The 27,464-nt window shown below is 47.4% G+C and overlaps 2 protein-coding genes across 11 annotated transcripts in view; both read left to right on the top strand.

Annotated features, from left to right (window-relative positions):
* Tmco3 (transmembrane and coiled-coil domains 3) overlaps positions 1 to 8,243 on the top strand; it is a 38,441-nt gene extending 30,198 nt beyond the window's left edge. For all 5 annotated transcript variants that reach the window (XM_038324864.2, XM_038324865.2, XM_038324866.2 and 2 more), the window contains 4 exons: positions 3,827 to 3,977; positions 4,555 to 4,634; positions 6,538 to 6,687; positions 7,521 to 8,243. In XM_038324864.2, coding sequence (XP_038180792.1) covers positions 3,827 to 3,977; positions 4,555 to 4,634; positions 6,538 to 6,687; positions 7,521 to 7,634 — 495 coding nt within the window. In that variant the 3' untranslated portion in view covers positions 7,635 to 8,243. The remainder of the gene's footprint in view (positions 1 to 3,826; positions 3,978 to 4,554; positions 4,635 to 6,537; positions 6,688 to 7,520) is intronic.
* A 15,455-nt stretch (positions 8,244 to 23,698) lies between these two features.
* The window catches only part of Tfdp1 (transcription factor Dp-1), a 43,698-nt gene continuing 39,932 nt past the window's right edge, over positions 23,699 to 27,464 (top strand). For 2 of the 6 annotated variants that reach the window (XM_038325084.1, XM_042054837.1), the window contains exon 1: positions 24,130 to 24,640. Coding sequence is in view for 5 of the 6 variants with exons in the window: in XM_042054837.1 (XP_041910771.1) it covers positions 24,629 to 24,640 (12 nt within the window). In the remaining variant the exon portion in view is untranslated. Of the gene's footprint in view, positions 23,872 to 24,129; positions 24,641 to 27,464 lie in introns of those variants that run through there. The other 4 variants (XM_038325077.1, XM_038325078.1, XM_038325082.1 and 1 more) reach the window with 4 other exon arrangements.

The raw sequence follows: 27,464 nt of genomic DNA, 5'->3' as shown, positions 1-27,464 counted from the left end.
ACCTAGGCAGTGACAAGGTCCTGTAATCGATGAGTGAGGTGCTGTGGGACAGGGGCAGGGGCAGGGGCAGGGGCAGAGGCAGAGGCAGAAGCGTCCCTGGGCTTGCTTGCCATGCAGTCTATCTAGCTGAACAGCTAAGCTTGAACTTCAGCGACACAGCCTGTCTCCAACAGTGAATACATAAAAAGCAAAGCAAGAGGGAGTGTGGTTGGATAAGGCACCTGAATGTTGACCTCTGGCCTTATAAGCGTCCATGCACACATATCTATATGCATGCACTAAATAAACAAGGAAAAACTACGGCATATCCATAGCAGGTAATGCTGTCCTACAGTAAAACTGCTGTCTCCGCAAAGCCCAGGGAGCCATGCAGAGCCAAGGAGCCATTCTTCAAAGGCTGTATATGGCTGAGTGAATCCATTTGTATGGTACTCATTAAATAGCAATTTCAGAAATTAAGGAAGGAAGTGAGTGCTAGGGGTTGGGAGAAGCTGGCAGGTAGCCTGGCCACCCCGCTGAGCGAGACAGGACGCTGCCCTGAGGAGCCTAAGTGTTCCTCCTCTTCACACTGAATCTGTCTTGAGACTAAAGGTTTCAGTGTTTTAGAAAGTAAATTAGCAAATTCTTTCTTTATGTGTGGTATTATTTTATAACCTTGGGGAAGCAGAACATTTGCTTCTGCTCATGATAACTATAATTATTTCAAGAATGTTACTTATTTAAAATTTCCCCTGCTTTACCTATTCCAGACTATTTTCTTTTTGAAAGTAACCTCCAGCAAGGTTGTCTTGTCTGTGAGGTCAGTGTTGCCTTCCCCAGGGATACAGCAGCCAGAGTGACTGTCCCTCGGCCCTCCATGGTTTCTTCCCCTGCTCACTCCACAGCCTTTGTTGGGCACCCACTGTCAGTGCTGGGTGTTACTGGACGTGCTGGCCTTTTGCACATCAGATGCTCCCACAGTGCTTGTCGCTACTGCTGCAGTTAGTGGTGATGCGAGAGAGCTGCTGTCTGTTATTCCCATGGTTTTACTCCTGCATTTCATTCCTAAGGAGGTGGAATCGCTGGGCTCGGAAAGCACAACTGGTTACCTTCCCCGCTGTCCTTTCTGCCCAAAGCCTAATCTGTGACATTGAGACTGATGGGAGCCGGGTTCGTCCACACCCTTCCCACACTTGGTGTTGTCTGTGTTCGACCTTAGCGTTTCTGTTGTGTGTGTTTGCGTACACATATGCAGTGGGCTCTGACTCCCTTTTCCTCGGAGCTGCTGAGTCAGCTCTCCTTTTACGTGATGCAAGACACCTGGGGTGCGCTCTGGGCTGCGCCTCAATGTGGTTTGCTTGTTTCTCTATGGGACCAGTAATTTTCTTATTCATTTGTAGACTTTAAAAATATTTTTGTTAGGTTTTTTGTCCCAATAAAAAAGCAGCTATGAAATTTATGTAACATAACCTTCACATTTAAACATCTTACTGTGTGATTTGGTGGTTCCCAGAATGCTTCAGTACTGTGCCATTATCGCCGCTTGTCAGTGGACTTGCTGCTTCCCCATCCCCATCAGCACTGGTCCCCTGTCCGTCACTGTGGACTTGCTGCTTCCCCATCCCCATCAACACTGGTCCCCTGTCCGTCACTGTGGACTTGCTGCTTCCCCATCCCCATCAGCACTGGTCCCCTGTCCGTCACTGTGGACTTGCTGCTTCCCCATCCCCATCAGCACTGGTCCACTGTCCGTCACTGTGGACCTGCTGCTTCCCCATCCCCATCAGCACTGGTCCACTGTCCGTCACTGTGGACCTGCTGCTTCCCCATCCCCATCAGCACTGGTCCACTGTCCGTCACTGTGGACTTGCTGCTTCCCCATCCCCATCAGCACTAGTCCACTGTCTGTCACTGTGGACCTGCTGCTGCTTCTTGGCATTTTTATATAAACTGGATTAGACACCGCGTGGCTGTTATCATCTGGCTTCTTCCAGCCTGATGCCTTCAGGTCCACGTGTAGAATGTGCCAGCGCTTGTGTCCATATGGTTGCGTAGTGTTCTGTGTCACGTCCATGTTTGCTAATATGTTCTGATCCTGGCTTTCTCTTAATGGCAGTTTTAAATAAACCGAGATTCTTAATTTCAATATAACCCAATAAGTAAGTGTTTTCTTTATAGCTAGCACTTGCCGTATTCTGTACGGATGTATATGTTTGCTACTCTGAGCTCATGAAGATGTTTTGTAGTGTCTTCTGCAAGTGTCGTTGCTCCACTTTTCTCCTTTAGATCTACAGTCCACCTGGCGTGTGAGTTCAGTCTGTGGTATAAGGTTTCTCACAGGTATAAAAGAATCTTTGTCCATTGCTTTGTAGGGTAGCCTTGCCAGAATCCAAGTAGCTGTGTTGTGTATTTGTATGTGCAAGTGTTTGAATTCATTCTTGTACCTTTGTATGAGGTATACGTGTACATGTGCACTTTTGTAAATACAAGTGGGTAGTGTATGTACACTATCGATGTGTACATACATAGTTATGTGTGTTTCTAGTAGTTGATGTGTACATTTCCTTTGCTCGTGTGCATGGGGGTGCTTATGCAAGAGTGGGGTGTTATTTTGATTTGCTACTGCTCGCCTGTTAATCCGTGACTGCTCTCACTGTTTTGTAGCTTGACATCCAGTAGCATCCTGGACCAAATTTGGTTCTGTATCAGGATAATCATAGCTTTATTTGTGATTTCTTCAACTTCCTTGTAAGTTTTCTGGTCTGGCCTTCATCGTTCATGCATACATAAGTCTCACCAGCATTCCTAAATCTGTCGATTATTTGAGGGGGTATTGACACCTTCCTGGTGCAGAGTGTCTACATTCTCACTGTTGGGACCTTCTGGTACCTCAGTGGCATCTTGTGTTGGGTACAAAGGTTCTGCCATTTTGTGAATCTGTGTCTTTATGTTTAATGGTGGTTTTGATGTCATTGTAAGTGGTACTTCTTTTTAGAAATGTTTTATATTGGACTGTTGCTATTTCCTATAGTTTTAAAGTATCTTTGCAGTTGTTCTGTTGGTGATGTTCCAGAAGCCCGTCTTAGCTCTGTGTGTAACAGGGCAAAGTTAGAGAACTGGTCTATGATGACCATCCCTTCCGTCTGACCTTTCTCATCCTCTCTGCACTGGTGGGAGCTTTCTCTGTACCCTGTCAATGCCGTCACCTGCTGGTGGTTGTCCGCCTTCTATGAGGTTTGAGGTCAGTTACAGGAATCGTTTTAATGCTAAAGTCTGGCTCTTTCCTGATGCAGATAAAAAGTGTATAACAATTATTCGAAATAAAGGTTGGCGTGGCTGGAGAGATGGCTTAGCAGTTAGAAGCACTGGCTGCTCTTCCAGAGGACCTGGATTCAATTCCCAGCACCTACATGGCAGCTCACAGCTGTCTCTAATAGTTCCAGGGCACCCAACACTCTCACACAGGCAGACATGCAGGCAGACCACCAATGCATATAAAATTTTAAAAATTTAGAACTGAAATAAAGATTGGAAAATATCCTTATTTAAAAATATTACAGTGGTCTATATAAGTGACTGTTTAAAATATTAATTTTTTTCTCCCCAAGTATGGTTAATTCAACCAATGTTAGTCTCTTGTGTATGGTATCTCTGGCCACTCATGGGCCCTCCTGGAGCTGCATATAGGAACCTGCGTCTCTGGGTGGTACTTGGATACTAGCCATTCTTGGTGTGAACTGTGGTTCTTGTATTGGGTGGAAGAGCGTCAGGCTGTGAGCAGTCTCCGGCAGTGAGTAGACTGGGCAGTGCATGTGTTCCCTAATGAAGCTGATTCCCTCATCCTCAGGTCACAGAGCTGCTGGACGTCTCGATGGAGCTCGGCTGCTTCCTGGCTGGAGCACTGGTCTCTTCTCAGGGGCACATGGTCACAGAGGAGATCATGGCTTACATCGAGCCCATCCGAGACTTCCTGGCCATCATTTTCTTCGCGTCCATAGGTATTCATCTCAACGCTGCGATTCCTTTGATATGCGTGCGAGACACGTCTGTATGGCTGTATATAAATATGCTTATCTAGAGTCTGAGGAGAGACTTACTTTAAAATAGGGAAAATGGACAAAAAAAGGTCAAGAATTAGCTGGTTGCTTGTCAGGTTTCATCAGTGCAATGGGAGGTACCTAGGGCAAGGCCTGCTCACTGGTTTCTTCCTTGTGTGAGCCAAGTGAGGAATGACAAAGACTGTGTGTAGTTGTGGGACATTTCCTGACCCTTCCTATGGCTGCTGGGTACACACTCAAGCTGTGTGTGCGCTAGTCCCTAGTCCCAAAGGAGTGCTGGGTCCTGTGCCGACCTGGGAGTTTTGTGCATTCTCTGCGGGTATGGCCTGATGGAGGAGGGCTGCTGGGCCTCTCTCTTTCCCCAGAAAAGGGAGAGGGTTTTGCCAAAGCACTCAGAAGGACTTGGGTTTCAGTTAAGTCTTCTGTAAGAGCAAGCTTAACGAGTAAGACAGAGTTGTAGATTTGTAGCTGAGATGGCTGGAGCCTGCTCTGAAGTGCCTGTCTCTGTCTCCCGCAGGGCTCCATGTGTTCCCCACCTTTGTGATCTATGAGTTGACTGTGCTGGTGTTCCTCACCCTGTCTGTGGTCGTCATGAAGGTATGAAGTGAGGCTGGCCCTTACCACTCAGAGCTGGTGAAGTCCACACTGCCCTGTTGCTCACTACACAGTAGAGCACTTCCCATTGGCCCTTGTTTCCAGCCAGTCACTGCCTAAGTTCTGCAGAGCCCCAGTGACACGTGTGGCTCCCAGCGCCGCTGTGTGGAGACACTCCCACCCACGCCCTTGGCAGGCCCAGGGAGGCAGGTCTGGGCCAGTGGTTTAGATGGTGGGATGATGTGTTGTTTCAGAATTGAGGTGTTGGGAATTAGCAGAAGCCAGGTTGGGGAGCAGGGTTGTTGTGGTTAAGTCTGAGGAGCTGCCATTGTCTCCTTCCTGATGGAGGTGTGTTTCAGCATACAGGAAATCCAGTGGGCACTGCTAAATGCCCATCCTCATGACCACACATTACTGTGTGATCTGTACTGGTGTCTCAGTCACAGTGTGACTGCTTATTTAGCGATATTTGGCGAGTTGCTAGTTCTGAACTGCCTGCCAATTCCAGGCTGTTCTCATATATGGAATGAACCTCTGTCTTGAGCGCTTACTATTTAATGCTTTCGATTCAGTTTGATGGGGGAAGCCTTATTTTCTGTCACGGAATCCAAACTTTTTATTTTGCCTTCTTGTTCTATGTGCATTTAAGACAGTTTCTATTTATTTGGTGCCTTCTGGCTGTAGTGATATCTTATTTGTAGTTTAATAAATAAAGTTTGCCTGAAGTTCAGAGAGCGAAACAGCCCCACTGGTCAGCCTTGCAGACCAGGCAGTGGTGGCACACACCTTTAATCCCAGCAGCCATACTAGTTTGCCATCGAAACCTGTAAGCGGAGACTGCTCATTTGTTTCCAGGCCACCAAGACCCAAATAATCACACAGAAACCATATTAATTACAACACTGTTTGGCCTATTAACTCAAGCTTCTTATTAACTAACTCTTACATCTCAAATTAACCCATTTTTATTATTTTCTATTTTACCACGAGGCTCATGGTTTGTCACCTCTTGCTTTTTGAGCTGCTACATGGCATCTGCCTCCTTTGGCAGCTACATTGTAGTAGGAGGAGGCTGTTCGTTGGTTTCCAGCCTCCCTGATAGCTTAGCCCCAAAATAACCACACAGAAACTGTATTAATTAAATCACAGCTTGGCCCATTAGTTCTAGCTTCTTATTGGCTAATTCTTACATCTTAATTTAATCCATCTCCATTAATCTGTGCATCACCATGAGGTCGTGGCCTACCAGCAAAGTTTCAGCACATCTGTCTTCGGTGGCTGCACCATGGCTTCTCCCTGACTCCACCCTTCTTTCTCCAAGCATACAGACTAGCTTTCCCTACCTAGTTCTGTTCTTCCCTGCCATAGGCTCAAAGCAGTTTCTTCATTCATTAACCAAGAAAAGCAACACACAAACAGAAGGAAGACTCGACCTACTCTCTCTATATATCCCTTCCATCCTGGCTATATTCTGCTCTGCCATAGGCCAAAGCAACTTTATTCATTAATCAATTAAAACAATATATATGCAGAACGACATCCCACATCAGAAACTGGGCTGTAGTGGTACACATCTTTAATCCTAGCCCTATAGAAGAATGTAAGACAGGAGGAGACAGCTCTCACACACAGTCTCTTTCTGAGATTCCTGGAGGCAGTAGAGGTAAGAACCAGTGGCTGGCTGTTTTGCTTTCCTGGCCTTCAGGTTGAACCCCAATTTCTGTGTCTGGGTTTTTATCAATCATGCTACATCTGACTATTTAACATGCACTGTCTATACTTTCCTACTTGGTTTGTGTCTAGAAACAATGGTAGCCACTAATGTTCTCCATCTAGGTTATGGTTTATGAGAGTAATTTTGTCGGCCTTTGGTCATGAATAGTGATGTGATAAGCCATTCTTACAGTTTGTGTTGGCAGTGCTGGTCTTGTCTCTCATCTTGCCGCAGAGCAGCCAGTACATCAAGTGGATTGTATCAGCGGGACTGGCACAGGTCAGCGAGTTCTCCTTCGTTCTGGGGAGTCGAGCACGGAGAGCAGGGATCATCTCGAGAGAGGTGAGAGTCAGTAAGTTGACAGGCGTGAGTGCCTTGTGGAGCACATCGGATGCTTCAGTGCAAGCATTTCTAGCAAAGAGGGAACACTCCCCCTGACTCCCACTGTGCTGACTTGGGAGTCCAGGCACACCAGGCCTCTGGGACAGCAGCATGCTCCCAGTGGGCACTGAGCTGGCCTGGCAGGAACCTGGACCTGGCTGCTTCCTTCTGGTTTAAGGTGTTGAATTTCTTAGGTGAAAATAGAATCCTGCTGTCATCTTTTAGGCTTGATCTTAGCCCAAAGGCCAGGAAGCAATGTCATTGTCTCTTATATTAATTATTATTAGCAGGCTGAGGAGAAGTGGGCTGTTATCTGGAGCCACAATAGAAGCTCCCAGGGAAGCACAGGAAGCCTGCAGAACATCTAGAGACCAGTGGCTGTCCCTGTGTAAGGAGTGTGAGGATGTGGCAGTGTAAAGGACATGGTAAAAGCACGGTAGAGGCCTGTCCACTGAATGAGGCATCACTGAAGCTGACACAGGGCTGCACCATGGGGAGAGCGTGGATCCTTCAGGCTAGCAAAGAAATCAGGCTGCTACCCTGGAATTTACCAGACCTCACCACAGCGTTCCATCAGTGGTTAAATCCCAGTTGTTCCCACTGCAAATGTCCTCTCCCCCACCCCGCACTACTTCCTCTTTCTGTAAAGGTGGGTAAGCTCTGCCACTCAGTGGGACCATGTGCTATTCAGTGTGCTCTCTGGAACCACAGAGCATCCTGTACTCAGCAAGACATGAGGGCTGCACGCCTTCCCTTCCGGAACCCCCGTGACTGTGCCCATTGATCTGTTTCAGGTGTACCTCCTTATTCTAAGCGTGACCACACTTAGCCTCCTACTTGCCCCAGTGCTGTGGAAAGCGGCCATTACAAAGTGTGTGCCAAGACCGGAGAGGAGGTCAAGCCTCTGACAGCGCCAGATGATGGCAGACTGGACTGTGGACGGGGCCCTTCTTGGGGGGGTTGCAAGTCCTGAGATGGTTTGTTGCTGCTCCCTCTTGCCAGCCTTCCATCAGAGACAGCAGCGTCAAGGAAGAGCCAGTGTCCTCGTGTTTGCTTGCATTCAAAACCTCTCCCGTGTTTTTCTGAAGTAATTTATTTGCCGTCAGTAGATTATGTACCGAGTTTTAACACTGCATTTTACAATCACCTGAACTGTTTTGCCTGGATGTGCCTTTTTTTTTTTAAAATGAAGATTATTAACTTCCTATTGTTAACTCATCAGCTCGTGAGTTTTTGGTAAAGAAGAATTAGAAAGACTTTTTTATTTATTGTACAATTATAATCTGTTGGTCAAATATTTGTTATTGAGCATAATGGTGATAAGAGATTTTAATTTTATTTTTGAGCTTAGATGCTTACTTTCGATCTTTAAAGAGTTGCTGCTTTCTTGCCACCTGTAACTATTTTAAATAAAACATTTTCATGCTGATTTTTATTAGGTTTACCTTTAAAACATTTGATTTTGAATCATAAGAATATGCATTCTTAAATAAAAACCATTTATGATCAGGGCATAATTATTTGAAACTTACTAAGAATCTCATTTTTAAGTTATATTTTTGTGTTGAACTAATTATTGCACAAAACCTAGCCAACGTTTTTTTTATTTTAGATTTGCTTATGTGTATGAGTGTTTGCTGCATGTATGCATGTATATTTGTATGAATGCATGTGCACCATGTGTGTCCTGATGCCTGAGGAGGTCAGAAGAAGGGGGTTAGATACCTTGGAACTAGAGTTATGGATGATTGTGAGCCACTATGTGGGTGCTGGGAATAGAACCAGGGTCCTCTACAAGAGCAACAAATGCTCCTAACTGCTGAGCCATCTCTCCGGCCCCATCGGACATTTTTTTTAAACAAGGATAATTCATGTGTCATCATATAGTTCTTAAAGACCAAATAAGTGCATTAAAAAATGTTTAAGTTCCAACTTTGGAATTTGACTGGCATATTTTAGTTGTCAGGTGCCCTAGACATGAAGACCTGGCCCTGGCCAGAGCTTCCCTGAGGGGCCTATTCAGTCTCTCCGTGACTGTAGCACAGGCCCGTGGCTGGCAGTCTCTCCGTGACTGTAACACAGGCCCGTGGCTGGCAGTCTCTCTGTGACTGTAACACAGGACTGTGACTGGCAGTCTCTGTGTGACTGTAGCACAGGCCCATGGCTGGCAGTCTCTCATGACTATAACATAGGCCCGTCAGTCTCTCCGTGACTGGAGAGACTGGATAATTTCCAGAACTGGACCTTGGACTCTTAGTTTTAGATGTTGGGAAGCACAGGATCAAGGGAAGGAAGGCTCTGTCCCCTCTGGGAGGGTGCCCTGGGGCTACATGCTGCATAGGGGATTTCAAGGAGGGAAGGGTAGCAGAGAGAGAGCCCACTCCCAGAACTTTATATCATAATTAATCCAGCCCAGAGGGTGGGTCCTCCCTGATTGAAACTTCCCTGGATCCCACCTCCCAACACTGTATTAGGGATTAAGCTTGTTAAAACCTGAACTTTGGGTACAGAACCATTCACACATAATAGGTTCTTTAATTTTCACTTGCATATATTTTTTAGTTACAAATATATATATATATATGTATATATACATATACACTGTAGAATACAGCTGTTACTTTTTAACAAGAATTTCTCCATAAATACTGGTTCTAAGATCAGGATGAATAGACTGTCATACTCTGAGGTAGAGGGACAGACTATTAGGTGTGATTGTGTATTATGTATGCATATTGTGGATTATAGCAACATAAATTAAACCTTTATAGTCAGTTGAAGTAGACTGCATCTTCTCCAAGTGGCAACCAATATAAACAGGGGATTTTAGAAAACAATGTTGCTTTTCTTTCTAAGTGGCATCAGATTGCTGAATCCACCCGCACCCCATGTGCTTGGGATGTGCTAAAGGAGCAAGAAGGTGCAGTAGCAGGTACAAGTGACTAGAACGTTTTGTGACATCTGAAGAAGGCAAAGGTTGCTTGGAGAGACTGACTGGGAAGGGGCAGTGCCAGAGGTCCAGAAGAGAGAACTCAGAGAGGTCTTCCTCACTGTCTTCCAAGAGCTTGGTCATCAGCTGCCAAGCCTTAGTGCTTCAGAAGAAAATGCATCCGTGGGCTTTGCTGTGGCAAACACTGTTCCTCCAGCAACAGGTGTGGGGCACATGCATCCAAGTCCTCCAGTTGCAGGTGTGGGGGCGCATGCATCCAAGTCCTCCAGTTGCAGGTGTGGGGCACATACATCTAAGAGCCTACGTTTCCAGGAGATGGGGTGGTGGTAGGGGAGGACATTATGTTTGGCTCCCCTAGCTTTCATCATCTTGGCATAGTGTACATGCTACACACTGACCAAGACAGGGCCGCATGGATTCAGAGTGGGAAATCTCTTCCTGTCACCCACTGGGGCAGCTCTTGAGTAGCTGAAGGGATGGAGCTGGCTCACTGGCCTTCTTAAAGTTGGTTCTAGAAAAACCAAGGCTCTTGGAGCACTTGGAGACCCCACTAAGAAGACGAAGGGAAGAGAGGTGTGTGTAGAAAGGTCTGGGAGGAGCTGACTTCAGAATGGAATGTAGGGGAAAGAAGAGGGCTGTAGGCACATTCCTACCGTGTCCGTGGGGTCTGGAGATGACATGAGCCCTCAGAAAGGACTCCATGTTCTGGGGAGGAAGGGATGATAGATGGGGCTGCAGCTAGCTCCTCTAGGTAGGGAGGAGGACTCTGGCCTGGAGAGACAAACACAAGGCACAACGTTCAGGGATTTCTCCTACCTGGCTGGACTGGGCAGGTCCCTGTTTTTGGAGGATAGAAAGGATACTAGTCTACCCAAGAAGAAGTGGAAGTGAAGGACAGATTGGTCACCTAAGGGGATTTACTGTGAGATGATGTCACAGAGAAGCAGGACAATGGGCACAGGATGTCCCAGCTGAACACGGATAGCATCTGATTTAAAATTCTCCTATCCTGATGGTGTTGAACTTGTATTGGGAACTCTTTTTCCCAAAAATGTGCTTTGAAAGGTAGACTATAGTTGTATTACAGAGTTAAGAGGTCGAAGAGGTAGGCGTCAACTCGCCCAGAGCATGGTGGGCAGCCTGAAAGTGGAGGTTCACTGAAAAGGGTCAGTTTCTGTGACTGGCAGGCAACCAAGCCAGCTCTAGCCCCGCAGCTCTGGCTGTATCTCAGCCGGTGCTCACTTAGCACCACGGAGATCGTGGTGATCCTGTAAGGTTGTCAGCTTTCACTCCGTTGCTCATTTCAGCCAAGTAAGTGACCATTGGTCTGTTTGATGCAAAAAGTGCAAGGGACCGCACTGTGGGAGCTACATCTCAGGGTTGGATGACTACTGTCTCCATTCTTGGGACATTTCCAACATTTCCAAATAGATAGTTTTGGGTAGGTTCCCCTGACCCCAACACACACACACACATGCACACGCACACACATGCATGCACAGACGCACAGACGCACGCAAGAATGCACATACACATGTGCATAGAGGAACAAATTGATCTGGAAGATCACCTGAGCCTAGTTTCCTGCTCCTCATTCCCTTCACATCTCTCATAACACAAAAAACAGTGAGCGCACAATATAAGAATTTCTTATTTAGATAGTTATTTGCTTGACATTTTCCTGCAGTGGTTTTTACCTGTGAGACTATATAAACATGACCTCACTGTTGCTGCCCGGGATAGGTGTCAAGTAGAACAGTGATTTCTATTTTCAACTCTTCAAGCATGCATTTGACCCAATTATCAGGTCTGAAATACATTTATGTTTGCTTGTTAGGAGAAAATCTAATTTTGAAGCCCCATCTTGCAGTCCCTTCCCCGTAGTGCCGTGTTCTTGTCATCTGTATTCTCTCTGACCCAGCTATCATTTATACTGAATAGTCACAAAAAAGGACTTAACTTCCTTCCAACGAAGGTTTGGAGTTTCTGCTAAAACCGAGCATAAGTCACCATCCAACCCAGAGGTTATCTGGCAGTTACTCCCGTGAACCAAGAACTGTGTTCACAGAACAATCTGCGAATGGTGGTTTATAGCAGATTTTCATAACGGCCAAAACTCAACCCAGAACCTGCAGTGAATCAATACTCTGTGCTGCATCTGGAGAATGGAACATGCATTAACAAAAAAAAAATTTAAAAATAATCAAATTGCAGAAATACCTAAGTATATAATGATATAAAGTGAAGAAATCAATTTTTAAAAATGTCACATACTTTGCATAAATTGTCTCATTTCAACTAAATGACATTCTGAAAAAGACAAAACTCTTGGGACAGTAAAGGTCTGTGGGGCCTGGGGAAATGGTGTGTAAGGGTGGGCAGGGGGATGAGCGGAACACAGAGGACTTTTAGGACAGTAAATGGTTTTAACAAAACTATTAAGTATGGCATAGAGGTGGTTCCATGCTGGTGTGTGCTTGTCCAGAGCATATACTCACAGAGTTAGAACCTGCAGCCTTGGCACATCTTTAATCCTAGCATTCTCGAAGCAGAGAATGGAGACCTCTGGGAGTTTGAGGCCAGCCTGGTCTACATTGCCGGTGACAGGGCAGCAGGCAGACACACTGTCTCAGAGGAACCCCCTCCCCCTGTTGTAAGGAGGCTGCTAGCTGGTTCCCAGCTGCTCAGTCCCGAAATAATCACACAGAGACTATATTATTTAAAACACTGCTTGGTCTATTAGTTCTAGCTTTTTTTGTTTTTAGATTTATTTTATTTATTATGTATACAGTGTTCTGTCTGTCGTCTGTATGCTTGCTGGCCAGAAGAGGGCACCAGATCTCATTACAGATGCTGCGAGCCACCATGTGGTTGCTGGGACTTGAACTCAGGACCTCTGGAAGAGCAGTCAGTGCTCTTAACTTCTGAGCCATCATCTCTCCAGCCGTAGTTCTAGCTCCTTATTGGCTAACACTTATATCTTAATTTAACCCATCTCTAGTAATCTGTGTATCGCCACATGGTTGTGGCTTATCTGGCAAAGTTCCCAGTGTCTGTCTCTGGGGAGGGCTACATGGCTTCTCCTAACTCCTCCTTCTTTCTTCCAGCATTTAGTTTAGTTTTTCCCCACCTACCTCTATTCCCTACACAGGTCCAAGACAGTTTCTTATTAATTAATTAATTAATTAATTAATTATGTATATAATATTCTGTCTGTGTGTATGCCTGCAGGCCAGAAGAGGGCACCAGACCCCGTTGCAGATGGTTGTGAGCCACCATGTGGTTGCTGGGAATTGAACTCAGGACCTTTGGAAGAGCAGGCAATGCTCTTAACCTCTGAGCCATCTCTCCAGCCCCCAAGACAGTTTCTTTATTAACCAATGCTATTCACAGCATATAGAGGGGAATCCCACATCATCCCCCCCCCACAAAAAAAAAGAGTAGAACTCTATATAAACCAGGAAGTCTGTGTGATAATTACAGATCAGTGTCAGTACTGAGTGGCAGGTTTACCCTTCTGCGGCTACCTACCGGGAAGAAGCTGCTTCTGTGGATGGGTGGCCATGGGATAGATGTTCTGACTCTAGCACTGTCCTAAAACACAATGTGGTTTGAGGACGTAGCTTAGCAGTGTGCTTAGCAATGGTCCAATCACCAGCGCTGCCATTAGAAAAGCAAACAAAGAAGTTGTTATTGTTTTGAGATGGGGGCATCGCTATGTTGCCAAAGCTGGGCTTGAACGCACACTCTCACAAAAAAAAAAAAAAATTGAACAGATTGGCAGGTTTTAGCAAAAAAATGCTGAGACTTGTTTTATCGAGACACCATGGAACCTATAGGATAGTTTAAGGATGATGGCCAGCTTCACAACATTGAGTCTCCAAAGCCATCAAGGTGATTTGTATTCAGATTTTTTTTTGATTTTTCAAAACAATGTTTTATACTTTTTAAAACGATGGAATTTTACAAATCTGAATTAATTTTAATTAGATTCCTTTCACGTTATTATAAACTGTACTTAAAATATGTACTTAAAAATAGGTTCTGTAGAGATGAAGGTATTTGTTTATATATTTATTCATTACAGCAGGGTAGGAGCCCAGGGGCTCATGTATGCTTGGCAAGTGCTCCCACCAGAATTGTGCTCTGGCTGCCTGAATGCATCTTGTATCCACAGAAACTGCTAAATCTACTGAAGAAAAAAAAAACCACCTGCAATAGATTTCTTGATTTCCCACATGATGTGCAATTATCATCTGAGGATAAATAAGTCTTCATAGGCAACATTTGTGCCTTCCAAGTTCTTTTCCTTACCTTTTGAAACATTTTTAATAGGCTGTGCCCACCGAGTTGGTGTGGGTGCATGATGGACCCGTGACTGAGAGCTTGGCGTGCCGGGGGCAGGGTGTGTAGATGGGGGTCAGAGGACACCTCCAGGAAGCTGTTCCCTCCTTCCACCGTGTTAAGCCAAGGTCTCCCTGGTTGTTTTCATTGCTCTCACCCTTTCTACTCTACCGAGATGAGCCTTCCTGTGAGCTTCTGGGTGATTTTCCTATCTCTTCCTGCCCTGTCTCACTGCTGGAGTGCTGGGATTACAGACACAGGTTGCTGCGTCTGGCTTTTGGAGTTCTGGGGATTAAACTCATGGAGTCAGGCTTGTGCATGGGAACATTTTTACCCACTAAGCCATATTGCCCACCCCTTTTTCTTGTCTTCTGCACTGTTTAGGATTTCCTGATTTATGCTGTAAAGAAGGGGTTGAATCATAAAATATCCATATTTTTTAAATTCTCTCTCTCTCTCTCTCTCTCTCTCTCTCTCTCTCTCTCTCTCTCTCTCTCTCTCTCTCTCTCTCTCTCTCTCTCTCTCTCTCTCCTTTTGGTTTTTCGAGACAAGTTTCTCTGTGTAGCCCTGGCTGTCCTGGAACTTGCTTTGTAGACCAGGCTGGCCTCGAACTCACAGAGATTCGTCTGCCTCTGCCTCTCAGGTCCTGAGACTAAAGGTGTGTACTATCACTGTGCACCATGCTGAAGCTTATCATTTTAAGCTTGCAAATTCCTAGTGTTGATTTACAATGTTGCATGAACATTACTAACATCTGTTCCTAAAACATTGTCATCGTTGCAAACAGAAACTCTGCGATTACAAGGAGTGACTACATGCTTCTTATTACCAACAGCGCTGGTAGCTACCCTGTCTTTACCTATGCTAGCCTATGCAAGTAGACTCATTATTTGTCTGGCTTATTTTACAGTATAATGTTTTTAAGTTCCATTCCTAGTGTCGCATATGTCAGAACCCATTACTTTATGTGGCTGAATATAGTCTATATGTGCATATGTCCCATTTTGTTTTCCATTCGTCAATGATAGGGCTACCTTTTGTACACCCAGGATAAGTTTCAAATGGTCATTATTTGATGAAAGACATGAATCTATATGCTACAAAGGCCTGAAGCTCAAGGAACTCCATATAGCGTAAACTCAGAGACCCACACCAATACACATTAAACTCGAAAGACAAAAGCAAATAGATAATATTTAAATCATCAAGAGAGAAGTGATTTGTCCCTAACTAGTAACCTTCATAGGTTTAGCATCTCATTAGAACATAGTGAACAGAAGGCTGCAAGTTGGCATATCTCAAGTTCTGAAAGAAAAACAAAACAAAACTTGTCAATCAAGAGTTCAATAGTTGGCAAAGCTGATGATCTTCAAAAGCAAGGGATGTGGTGGCTGGAGAGATGCTTCGGTGGTTAAGAACACTCCTTGCTTTCCCAGAGAACTGGATAACCCCTGGTGGCTCACGATTATCAGCTCTGGGGATTCCAGATCCTCTTCTGACCTATGCAGGTGCCTGCACACATGTACACAGGCACACACGTACACAGGCACACACGTACACAGGCACACACATACACAGGCACACACGTACACAGGCACACACGTACACAGGCACACATACACAGGCACACACGTACACAGGAACACACGCACACATGCACACACGCACACAGGCACACACACACAGGCACACATGCACACAGGCACACATGCACACACGCACACAGGCACACACACACAGGCACACACGCACACAGGCACACATGTACACGTATGCACACACGCACACAGGCACACACGCACACAGGCACACACGCACACAGGCACACATGTACACAGGTACACATGCACACAGGCACACACGCACACAGGCACACACGCACACAGGCACACACGCACACAGGCACACACATACACAGGCATACACGTACACAGGCACACACGCACACAGGCACACATGCACATAGGCACACATGTGCACATGCACACAGGCACACACGCACACAGGCACACACTCACACAGGCATATACATACACAGGCACATAGGCACACAGGCACACATGTACACAGGTACACACGTACACAGGCACACACGTACACAGGCACACGTGTACACAGGCACACATGTACATAGGCACACATGTGCACATGCACACAGGCACACACGCACACAGGCACACACTCACGCAGGCACACATGTACACAGGCACACACGCACACAGGCACACATTCACACAGGCATACACATACACAGGCACATAGGCACACAGGCACACATGTACACAGGTACACACGTACACAGGCACACACGCACACAGGCACACACGTACACAGGCACACACAGGCACACACGTACACAGGCACACATGTACACAGGCACACATGCACACAGGCACACACGTACACAGGCACACACGCACACAGGCACACACGTACACAGGCACACACGTACACAGGCACACACGCATACAGGCACACATGTACACAGGCACACATGCACACAGGCATACATGTACACAGGCACACATATACACATAAACTTTAAAAATAAAAGGAGGTAGATGATAGGACATTCTTCAGATTAAAGATAAAAATGCTGAGGAACTTTGTGTCTTGTTTTTGTTCTTTCGTTTGGTTGATTACTTTGGTTTTTCAAGGCAGGCTTTCTCTGTGTAGTCCTGAGTGGGTCTGGAACTCAAGAATCCACCTGCCTCTGCCTCCTAAATTCTGGGATTAAAGACATACCACCACCTCCCAGCATGGCTTGGTCTTTTTAATTTAAAATTTTATATGTTTGGGTGTTTTGTCCAAACATATAAATAAAGAAGCTGCCTTGGCCTTTTGATAGGCCAGCCCTTAGGTGGGTGGAATAGACAGAACAGAATTCTGAAAGGAAGAAGGCAGTGTGGCAGATGCCATGTCTCTCCTCTCCTAGACGGACCCTGGTTAGACTCATGCCGGTAAGCCATAGTCAAGTGGCAATACACATTAATGGAAATGGGTTAAACTCATATGTGAGAGTTAGCCAATAAGAGGCTGGAGATAATGGGCCAGGCAGTGTTTAATTAATACAATTTCCATGTGGTTATTTTGGGGGTTAAGCTAGCCGGGCATCGGGAATACAACCAGCCACTCCTTTTACTACACAGGTCCTCTGGAAAAACACTAGCACTCTTAACTTCCAAGCCATCTCTCCAGCCTCGTGTGGTTTGATTTTTAATTTCATTTCTTTTGAGATGGATGGTCTGAAGCCCAGGTCAGTCTGGAATCACTTTGTAGCCCAAGCTGGCCTTGAACTTGTGGCAATCCTCTTGCCTCAAACTCCCAAATGTGAGAATTTTGGGTGTGGACCATCATACGTGGCTTCTACTTGTTTTCTAATGGAACTTAAAAGAGAAATGCATAAAATAAATATTAATTTGCTATTGAGCAAAAAGTATAAAACACAAATCAGCAGAATGATAAAAAAAAAAAAGCAGATCCCAGTATGTATGGATGATAGAAGACTTAAGATCTGGGGGCTGAAACTGAAAGGGGGCGATGTCAGTGCAAACAAACAAACAAAGGAGGACGAGAGCAGTTGCACCAACGTTAAGACAGTTGGACCTCACGTCAAACATTGTCACGGAAGACATGATGTCAAAGGGTCAGCTGCTGTAAGAGCAGATTGGCCTAGATAATGTAAACAAAGCACCAAACACCACAGCTCCCGAGTAGAGAAAATGGAGCAGAAGGGTAAGGCGCAGCTTTAAAATACCACATCCACATTTTCATTGCTTGCTTCACTATCGAAGATAACAACTAGCCTGATGAATGAAGCAATCGACTGGCTCCCTCAAGCTGGTACAGCTCACACCTCACAGTAGCTGTAATGACAGAGTTGTTCTCAAATCACAGGGAACATTCTTCCAGGGAGGGCAGCGTCCACCTTCCTGTTAACGTTTCCTGTAGTTTGTGGTATAAACAGCACGGATTGGTGAGCTCCAGAGATCTACCTGACTCTTCTTCATCCCTGGCCCAAGTTACAAATCTGTGCCCCGCCCCCCACCGGTATGGCAGTGTTTCTCAACCTGTGGGTCGTGACCTGTTGAGGGAAGGGTCGAATGACCTCGTCTCAGGGGTCGCCTAAGACTATCCTGCATATCAGGTATGTGCATGACGATTCATAACAGTAGCAATATTACAATTGTGACGTAGTCGTGGGGGGTCACCACAACCTGAAGAACTGTATTAAGGGGTCCCAGCGTTAGGAAGGCTGAGAGCCACTGATGTTACGGCTTTTCATGTGGATGCTGGGGATCTAAACTCAGGTCCTCATGCCTCTATACACACTGAACTGTCTCCTCAGCACCCAGGATGTAAAGTTTATCAATGTGATTGGCTTAGGAAATGCCTAGATTATTAATGAAGCACACCTCTGGGAATGTGTTAGGGCATTTCCAGAGACCCGAGGGCTCTGATATCATCAGTGGATTAATCCCTCAGTGAAGTCTCCATATGATAGCATTATCCAGAGGAGGCAAAACACAGGAGGTGGGGCCTAGCTAGGGAGTAGGTCACTGAGACATGTCCTTTGGGTTACTCTTGTCTTGACTCCTTCCTGCATCCCTGTTGTGCAACATGCTGTGAAAAAGAGCACCTACTCATCCCCGATGGAGAACCAGGCACAGAGCAAAATGAGGTTCACCACAGTCCAGCTCGGTGGACCAGTGAGTTTTATGAGTGTTACTGCAGGCATATGAATGAGGGTTACTTACAGGAGCAGAAATGACTCTGGAGGGGGCAGGGAGGGCTTTGTGCTCACAGGACATGCACTAGTGGGACCTGGAATGTTAAACACAAGGGTTATTCCTTCCAGGGAAGGAATGCAAAACCTGTTTTACACCCAGAAGGCTGGAGTGGACGTGTTTTCTATTTAGCCGGCTGACCTTTGCGCAATTGGCGTGGTCAAAGACTTTCTGGCACCAGGTCCTCCTCCAGACCCTTCTTGTAAACAGGTTTTTCTTAGTCAATCCATGGAGCCCATCTTTAGTGAAGGTGTCACATGCACTCAGTCTATAGAACCCGTCTTTAGGGAAGGTGTCACATGTAGTCAGTCTATAGAACCCGTCTTTAGGAAGGTATCACATGTAGTCAGTCTATAGAACCCATCTTTAGGAAGATGTCACATGTAGTCTATAGAGCTCATCTTTAGGAAGATGTCACATGTAGTCAGTCTATAGAACCCACCTTTAGGGAAGGTATCACATGCACTCAATCTATAGAACCCGTCTTTAGGAAAGATGTCACATGTAGTCTATAGAACCCGTCTTTAGGAAGATGTCACATGTAGTCTATAGAACCCAACTTTAGGAAGATGCTACATGTAGTCAGTCTATAGAACCCATCTTTAGGAAGATGTTACATGTAGTCTATAGAACCCGTCTTTAGGAAGATGTCACATGTAGTCTATAGAACCCGTCTTTAGGAAGATGTCACATGTAGTCAGTCTATAGAACCCACCTTTAGGGAAGATGTCACATGTAGTCAGTCTATAGAACCCATCTTTAGGAAGATGTCACATGTAGTCTATAGAACCCGTCTTTAGGAAGATGTCACATGTAGTCTAAAGAACCCACCTTTAGGAAAGATGTCACATGTAGTCAGTCTATAGAACCCACCTTTAGGAAAGATGTCACATGTAGTCAGTCTATAGAACCCACCTTTAGGGAAGATGTCACACGTACCTTGCAGAGAGTTTTGTTCCTAGCTGGCTTTGTTCCTCAAAGAGATTTAGACATGCTTTGTTGTGCGCGTGGGACTGAGTTAATCTTCACAAGAAAAGTTTTCAGCAAACCATGCTGTGTGTAAATATGCCAAAATGAAGCAACTCTGATTCAGACTCGGCTACTGAGTTGTGTCAAGCTGAACTGCCCTCACCTCTGTGCTACCTGTGAAGATCGTGGAGCTCCCCACATGCCCCAAAGACAGCTGCACCAGCAAGGCCCACCCCAGAAACAACTCACAACAACTGGAAACCTAGAGCCCACCGCACAACTTGCAGGCATTTCAAAGGCTGAAATGTGTATTTTCCTGTAGCTCTGTTGGTCGACGTCTCTTCCAGATGGCTGGGCTTGTCTGAGGTTGTCTCTCAGCAGTCCATATTTCTTAGCATCTGGTTTCAGGGACTTCCTCAGGCTCTGGAGTTGTTTACTTCCTGACTTTTTTTTTTGAGATTCATTATTTTGTGTGTGTGTGTGTGTGTATGTGTATGTTTTGCCTGAACACATACATGTGCACCGTATGTATGTCTGGTGCCTAGAGGCCAGTAGAGGGTGCCAGATCTCCTGGACCTAGAATTACAGATGGTTATCAGCTGCCATGTGGGTGCTAGGAGCCAAAGCCCAGTCCTCTGCAAGAACAGCAAGTGCTTCTAACTGTGGAACCATCTCTCCAGCCCCTACTTCCTGAGTTTTAAGGCCCTTCCCTTCAGAACATTAGGGATCCCCCACCCCCATGGAAATGCTATACAACAATCCAGTTTCACTCTCTGCTCCCTGGGGGTCTGGGTGACGAACAACTCTCCTCTCTTGCATTCTTCTTCCAATATGGTGTCCTATACACGTATTCGGGGCCAAATGACCATAAACTGAAACTTCGGAAACCATGCCAAAATACATCTTCCCTCACTTAAGCTAATTTAGTCTCTCTGGTATTTTTGTCACAGTGAAGACAACAGGAGAGTATGTCTCACTTGAAGCCCACTTGCTATAGTGCTTCCTGGTTCCTCATCACCCAAGAAACAGGTCTGTCTGTCACACCTTAGAAGCAAAAATCGGGAAATCAGTCCATCTTGATGCTTCCCCCAAACCACCCATTTCGTGCCTACTTTCTCTGGCTCCACTGTTCAGCCTGCTTACCACCAGTTTCCAGTTCCTGTCAGTTTGGTTTCCAGAAGGCTGTGAGGACCATCTGCATCCCATTCCCATGGTGACTTGAGCTGATGGCTCTCGGAAACAACTGCCCGTAGAAGGCTGCCGTCATGCAAAGTCACTCAATGTAGTTAGGAAATCAGCCCTAGTTAAATATACACGGGAGGCGGGTGCCACTTCCCATTGTAGAGACCAGGGTGGTGGCTTTCTTTCATTTTCCTGTTTCCTGGGGGATGGGAGGGGTGCTGGAGAATGGGAGGACTCCCAGCCATTTGAAGGCTTCCATGCATGATTTCAATTCTGACACGCAGAACCAATGATAATTAAATGCCTGACAGCTTAAGAAGGTGGGGCTTAGCCGAAGTGGTAGGAGCAGGTGTAGTCAGCATAAAGGTGGTTAATTGTAAAGCCATGCAAAACAGGGGTGTCCAGTAATAATATGTTACGTATTACTGAGCGAGGCCTTTGGTCTGTGCTTCTTAAAGCTCCTCACAGATGTTAATTAGCCCAGCTCTTGGTACAGCTCTGACCTCTGTATTACTAATCAGCTGGCTGGGGTCATTCTACCTTACCCAGATACACATGATCGGGCAAGGAGATGATTCCCAGTGCTAGTAATCTTGGCCCTTACATGCCCAAAGTTTATGGGATGGACTGGCAGATCCAGAGGCTTACAAGTCTGTCCGCTGAGAGCCAAGGGCCTATTGCTCCAGGCTTTAGAAGCCAGAGGCTTGCAGCTCAATATATTGAAGTCAGAGTATTCTGGGCTTTACCCACCTGTAGTCACAACACTTGGCAGCTCCTGGAATCCTGAGCATCCCTCAGCAGCGGGCACTGTCTGCTAGTGCCGTAGCTCTGCATGGGTGCTGGGTGCTGGGAAGCTCAGCGCCTATGTGATTATCGTTGTGGCTTTCAATCCTAGAGAAAGACCGTTACCGCTTAAGGGTTGGTGGCTCCCTGGAACTCTTCCAGTGGCTGGTACCCCATTTCCCTCCTCTGCCTCCTTCAGTCCTGCTGTCTCCTGTCCCCACCACCAGTGTATGCTGTTGCTCTGGCCCCATTCACTCTCTGGAACTCTTCAGAGTCCCCCTTGCGACTGCCAGTGCTTCACTGATGCGTCTGTCATATTACCAGTCTAGCTTCTTAAAAAAAAAAAAGGTGTACGATCACTCGAGAGAAGTTTTTATTGGACAAAAGATTCACCCAACTTACTGAAAAAGTGAGCAGAATAGCTTGTTTATATACCCAGGAATGGGGCCTGGCAAAGATGCTTGCACCAGTCACAGTCCTTCTGCTGGACCATTAAAGGAAATGCTCCTCCACATCCCCCAACCCCTGTGTCCTTGTTGAAAGTGGTTACCAGAGCTTACCAAGGCTTGTGATGGCAAGAAGTCTGGTGCATGCTATTGAAAAGCCGTGTCTTAGATACTGCCTTCTGGACTCACGGCTATTGAAAAGCTGTGTCTTAGATACTGCCTTCTGGACTCACGGCTTTGCTTTGGCAGTGAGCAGCTGTGGTTGCAGCGGAGCTTTCTCAGAGAATCTAAGGGGTGCTCAGAACAGGACAGCAGCCATGACAGTTCAGTCAGATGCTAAAGAAGGGCAGTCTGGTTGAGTCAGTCCCATGACCAAGGCAGCTAGGCAACAGAGAAGGATCTGTCAGTCTGGGAGCCAAATTGACCTAGCCCCTAACATTTTGTTTATTTAAAGGAAATACGAACATTTAAAGGCGCTTATGTTAACATCCCATCCCTCACATCTTCAGTTCTCTGATAGCATTCAACAGCACTCTGCTCTTCAGTTGTATATTCTTCTGGAAAGTTGGGTCATTTTACCCGACCCATTTGGACTGATTTGGGAGGCCTAGCCTACTGTTTTCCCAGGCTTCAGTCCTAAAGTAGCGGTCTCCAGGATGGACTGAGTCTTCAGAGCTCAGGGTTTACCAGATCCCTCCTGGGATGAAGCAGATGGCTTCTGAAAGGCCAGGCACAAGCACACCTGTCTTTCAATCATTGGCATCCCACGCTCAGGCCGCATGGCTGTGGAGGTCAACAGCTGAGCAGTGGCAGGGGTCTCCACATCTCTGCAGTGTCCAGCATGTCCATCCATCCCAACAGTCTTTGCTTTGTCCTGTGTAAATGCACAAGACTCCTCTCCTTGGGGTGCACGTACGGGTACTTTAAGGCACTCCCACAACTGACCTCTTTTTCCCCAATGTACATATAGTTGGTCCATCTATCCATATACACATGCCTGTTTTCTGTGTGCAGTCATTAAACACATTAAATACGTATTTGTACAGAGAGTTTTATGTATATATGTTCAGGCGTACACACACACGATTAATACCACATGCATACGCACGTGTATACAGCTACACTATCTGCATATACACAGGTGTGGCCACATGTGGCTCTTCTACATGTACATGCAGGTATGGCACACACACACACCCCGAAGCAGACACGTGGCCTTCTATTCCCTGCGCATGCACACAAATATGCATACAGTTGGCCCTTGGTGTACACACAGAGGAGCGCACACACGTGGCCTCCATGCGCACATGCCGGCGCGCGCAGCGCTTTTCCGTGCGGGCGGTCTTCAGCCAAGTCCCGCCACCCGCGCACGCGCGCACAGGCCCCTCCCCTCTCCCAGGGCGGGTAGCACCGGCAAGAGGCGCGGGAGATGAGCGGCTGGTGGAGGAGGAGGAGGAGGAGGGCGCCGAAGGCGCGAAAAGGCGCGCAGGCGCGCTGCGCGGAGCGGGCCCGCCGCCGCCCACGTCACCGCGCCGCGCGCACGTCACGCCGGCCCGACGCTCGGCCCAGGGTGAGCCCGCGTCCCGGCGCCGCTGGCTCAGGGCAGGGACCGCCAGGGCCGGACCTCCGGGCCGGCGCCCCCGCGCCCCCGTCGTCCGCCCCGCGCGCCCCGCCGGCCAGCCAGGTGTGGCGGGGGCGCCGGCCGGCCGAGCGGGAGGGCGCGGGCTGGGCGCGCGGCCCCGTTCCCGCCCCAGCCCGGTTCCCGCGTCCGGCTGCATCCCGCCCGCCGCCCAGCCTCAGCCGGGAGTCGGCCTCGACGCGGCGTGGCGTGGGCGGCGGGCAGGGGTCCCGGCCACCCTCCGGCTTTCTCCGCGCCGGCGCGCGGGGCTGGTGGCCGGGCCTAGTGACAGGTGGGGCGGGCGGGCGGGGGGAGCCCACCTGTCAGAGTGGTCGGCGGCACCTTGGGGTCTTGGCAGCCTGAGGGCCTGCCCCGGCCCGATCGGGCGGAGCCGCGCGGTGTCGTGTGCCCGAGTGGGGGGCCTTGTGCCTCAGTGGGGCCTGTGGTCAGACGGGGCCCGCGCGCCCAGGTGGGATGAGCCTGACGGCTGCGTCCCGCTCTGCCGAGGGGTCGGGGTCTGGCCCCTGCTGCGAGTGGGAGCTGCTGGTGGCCGCAGGGAGCATTTCCATTTGGAGAGGTGACTTAAAGTCCCCGTGTGGGACCTGCTTGGCTAGCTCTCCTGTCGGGATTGTGCAAGAAAGGCCCCTGCTGCCTGGAGGCCTGCCTCGTGCTGGTGGGGAGATGTTTTCTTTGAAATGCGAGGTCTGTTAAACTTCGTTTTTCATTCTCACTCATTGATCGTCTCCTTCCTTTTTACCAGATCTGTCCGGTTTCTTCTGTGGAGGGTACGCAGTTACAGCCTTGATTTCCTGGATCTGGTAACATGGCAAAAGATGTAAGTATGATCGCTTCGTGCCGCAGACATGTTAGCCGACTGCTTGTTGCAGTGTTCTCTATTTCAGAGTGGCCATACGTGCATGGCAGTGGTTTATCCTTAGACATTTTACACGCAGGAACTGGGATGGAGGTGAGGGATGGAGGAACAGTAGGTGGGTGCCTCCCCCTTTGCACATGGGTTCTTTGTCATCTGAAGCCTGACACATTACTTGTGGTTGGATGATGCGGTCTTGATTTTTCTCCTAATCTATCCAGACTGTTTAAATAACAATAATAATAATAATAAAAAAAACGAATACACCTCTGAGGTCGAATGTGTGTCGGGGGTGTTGTGTGTTAGTGGGTTTCCACACAGGAGAGCTGTCAACATGGAACTTAGGCTGTGCTTGTTCTATGTAGTATGTAGGACAATAACAGAGCTTTGATGGATTGAATATCAACTTGTTTGGTTGGGCACATTTTTGTCAGAAAGTGACATTTGCCAATTAATAAAACACGGCAGAAATGCTGGTTGGTTTAGCTTTTATATTTACCTTGAAACTACTAGATATTTTGAGTAATTTTTTTTTGGAGCAGATATGGAGACGTAGGCTTTTAGGCTGCAAACTATAGTCTGCGTGGTTGGTCACATACATTTCTGCAACACCATTTTAGCATCTTCCAGCACAATTGGTCTCCTTTCCAGTGTTCCTCAGCATTCACCGCTCTGTGAATATTAGTTAGATCCATGTATTTGCCATGCAGCCTCAGAAACACAGACAGACACGCAGCTAGAGTTGTGCTCTGGTGTAGAGAACCTGGGTCTGAGGTCCTGAGTCCTGGCCACTGACTGGAGGCCCTAAGAACTCACCTGTGCTTAAAGAATGCCCCACACGGGTCGACGGTACTGTCATCAAGCACTGGGCCTTCTTTTGGGAGTTAATGTCACACCCTGGGAGACCACGTATAGGTCACCTGAAATCACCACCATGTGTGGTTTTGGCTTGATCTTGTCATGTCCGGTTGTTTACCTACACCCATGCCCTGACTCCCCTCCATATGTGTGCCCTACCTAACACGAGACATGCTGCTTAGCACATGCCCACAAAGTAACTAGATGTGGTAAATGATTTGTAAGTGGGGTACTGGCCCCCATGCCTTTGTGAGGCCAGCCTACTGGTGTGGTCTAATTTTGGGGCCCATTTTCACTTCAGTGAGTCTTCATGCTCAGGGCTTGCCGTCTTAGTTTGGCGTTATTCACTCCCCTTTCCATGTGCTGTGTCCCTGGGGACTGGGTGGTGACAGGTGGTCAGGATCTCCCATCACACTGAGAGTATGGGCCAGCTGGTTTGGGGTTATCCACCTTGGTGTGGCTGGGCTGGTGCTGAAGCTGAGTCCCGCCCACATGCTCACAGGCCACCAGTACCCGGCCAGAGGGGAGTGGCCCTCCCTGTTTTCAGGCTAAAAGCAGAGATTGTGGACAGTCAAGGGTTGGGCCTTTTCTGTAGCCAACTGTGTTTTTACATAGAATGTGATGTTTGCATTTCAGAAAGGGTCTTTGTAGCCTGTGCCAAAGGAAAAAAAAAAGAGACACCACTAAAGTTCTCTAAGCACTTTGATGCTCAGGATGAGATCTAGCTATAAAGTATAGCCTGTAGACCCAACATGGAGCAAAAGTCAAGCTCTGGGTCATTATGGAAAAGACTCTGGAAAGGATAGAGAAAAGACGAGAAATAGCTTAGAGGTTTTCTGCCTCAGCAGATGCCCAGGTAGATGAGCAGGTGAGTTGGGTTCCCTGGGAACAGCAAGGTATGTGGCAGGACTGGCAGTTACCAGCAGAAGATTATGTTGATCTGGCAAAGGATTTCTTCCATGAAGGACAAGAAAGCTGATCTGGGAAGATGTGGGAGTGTGCAGGAGAATAAGGAGCGGTGGCGGAAGGGGCGCTGAGTGCCTGTAGGTGCTCTGGGATGCCTGCCTGCATTGCTGCCCTGAGATGCTGCAGCGTGTCCCTGTGGAAAGTGTATAGGATGAGCTGTGATGGCCCTGCTGTAGGGGCTGGAGAGGCCTGGTATGAGGGGTATGTCTTAGACTGTGAATGTCTTCTCCCAAGGTCAGCCTAATGCTTGCTGCCTGGGGAGTTGTGCAGTCTTACGGGGAAGACTGCATTCTTGGACTTGCCAGACATCAGGAAATTTCACCCTCATTGACATGCCCAGAGGAGGTTTCCTAGCTGATTATAAATTTGATCATATTGACAATGAGGATTAACTATCACAAGTACATCCCTTGTTAGCCTGACACCAGACACATCATTTTAAATCTTAACGTTCCATCCCTGGACCTTAGAGGCTCATCTCCTAAGGCAAGATGCTTTTGTAGTCCATTGGGCACTAGACTTTAAAATCTTAACTTTTCTAACACTGTTCAAAACCCTAATTCCCAGCTGTTGAGATGGCTTGCTTGCCAGACCTGACTACTTGAGTTTGATCCCTGGGACCTATGTGGTGGAGGAGAGAACTGACTCCCGTAAGCTCTCTCTCTCCACGTGTCCTCTGCTCTCCACGTGTCCTCTGCCTACTCTTATAACAAAGGCCGGACCAGTGCAGGACCAGAACTCAGTAGGTCAGACACCAAACTGTGCAGCTCCATGTCTGCTGTCTTGGACCTGGGATGGAATCCTCGGCTTTGGCAGACTTTGGTAGCCTTCCCCTTTAGTACTACTGCCGGTAGCACTTGAAGCCTCTTTCTTGGGCTTGTTCTATTTTGTGCTTGCCGCTTTCCTTGGCAGATGTTTCTTGATCTGGTCCCTATAGAACCTGTATCTTGAGGTCTCTATTGCA

Source organism: Arvicola amphibius, chromosome 4, assembly GCF_903992535.2.
Source record: "Arvicola amphibius chromosome 4, mArvAmp1.2, whole genome shotgun sequence".
Lineage (NCBI taxonomy): Eukaryota > Metazoa > Chordata > Mammalia > Rodentia > Cricetidae > Arvicola > Arvicola amphibius.
This window is presented reverse-complemented; position numbering and strand designations above follow the sequence as displayed.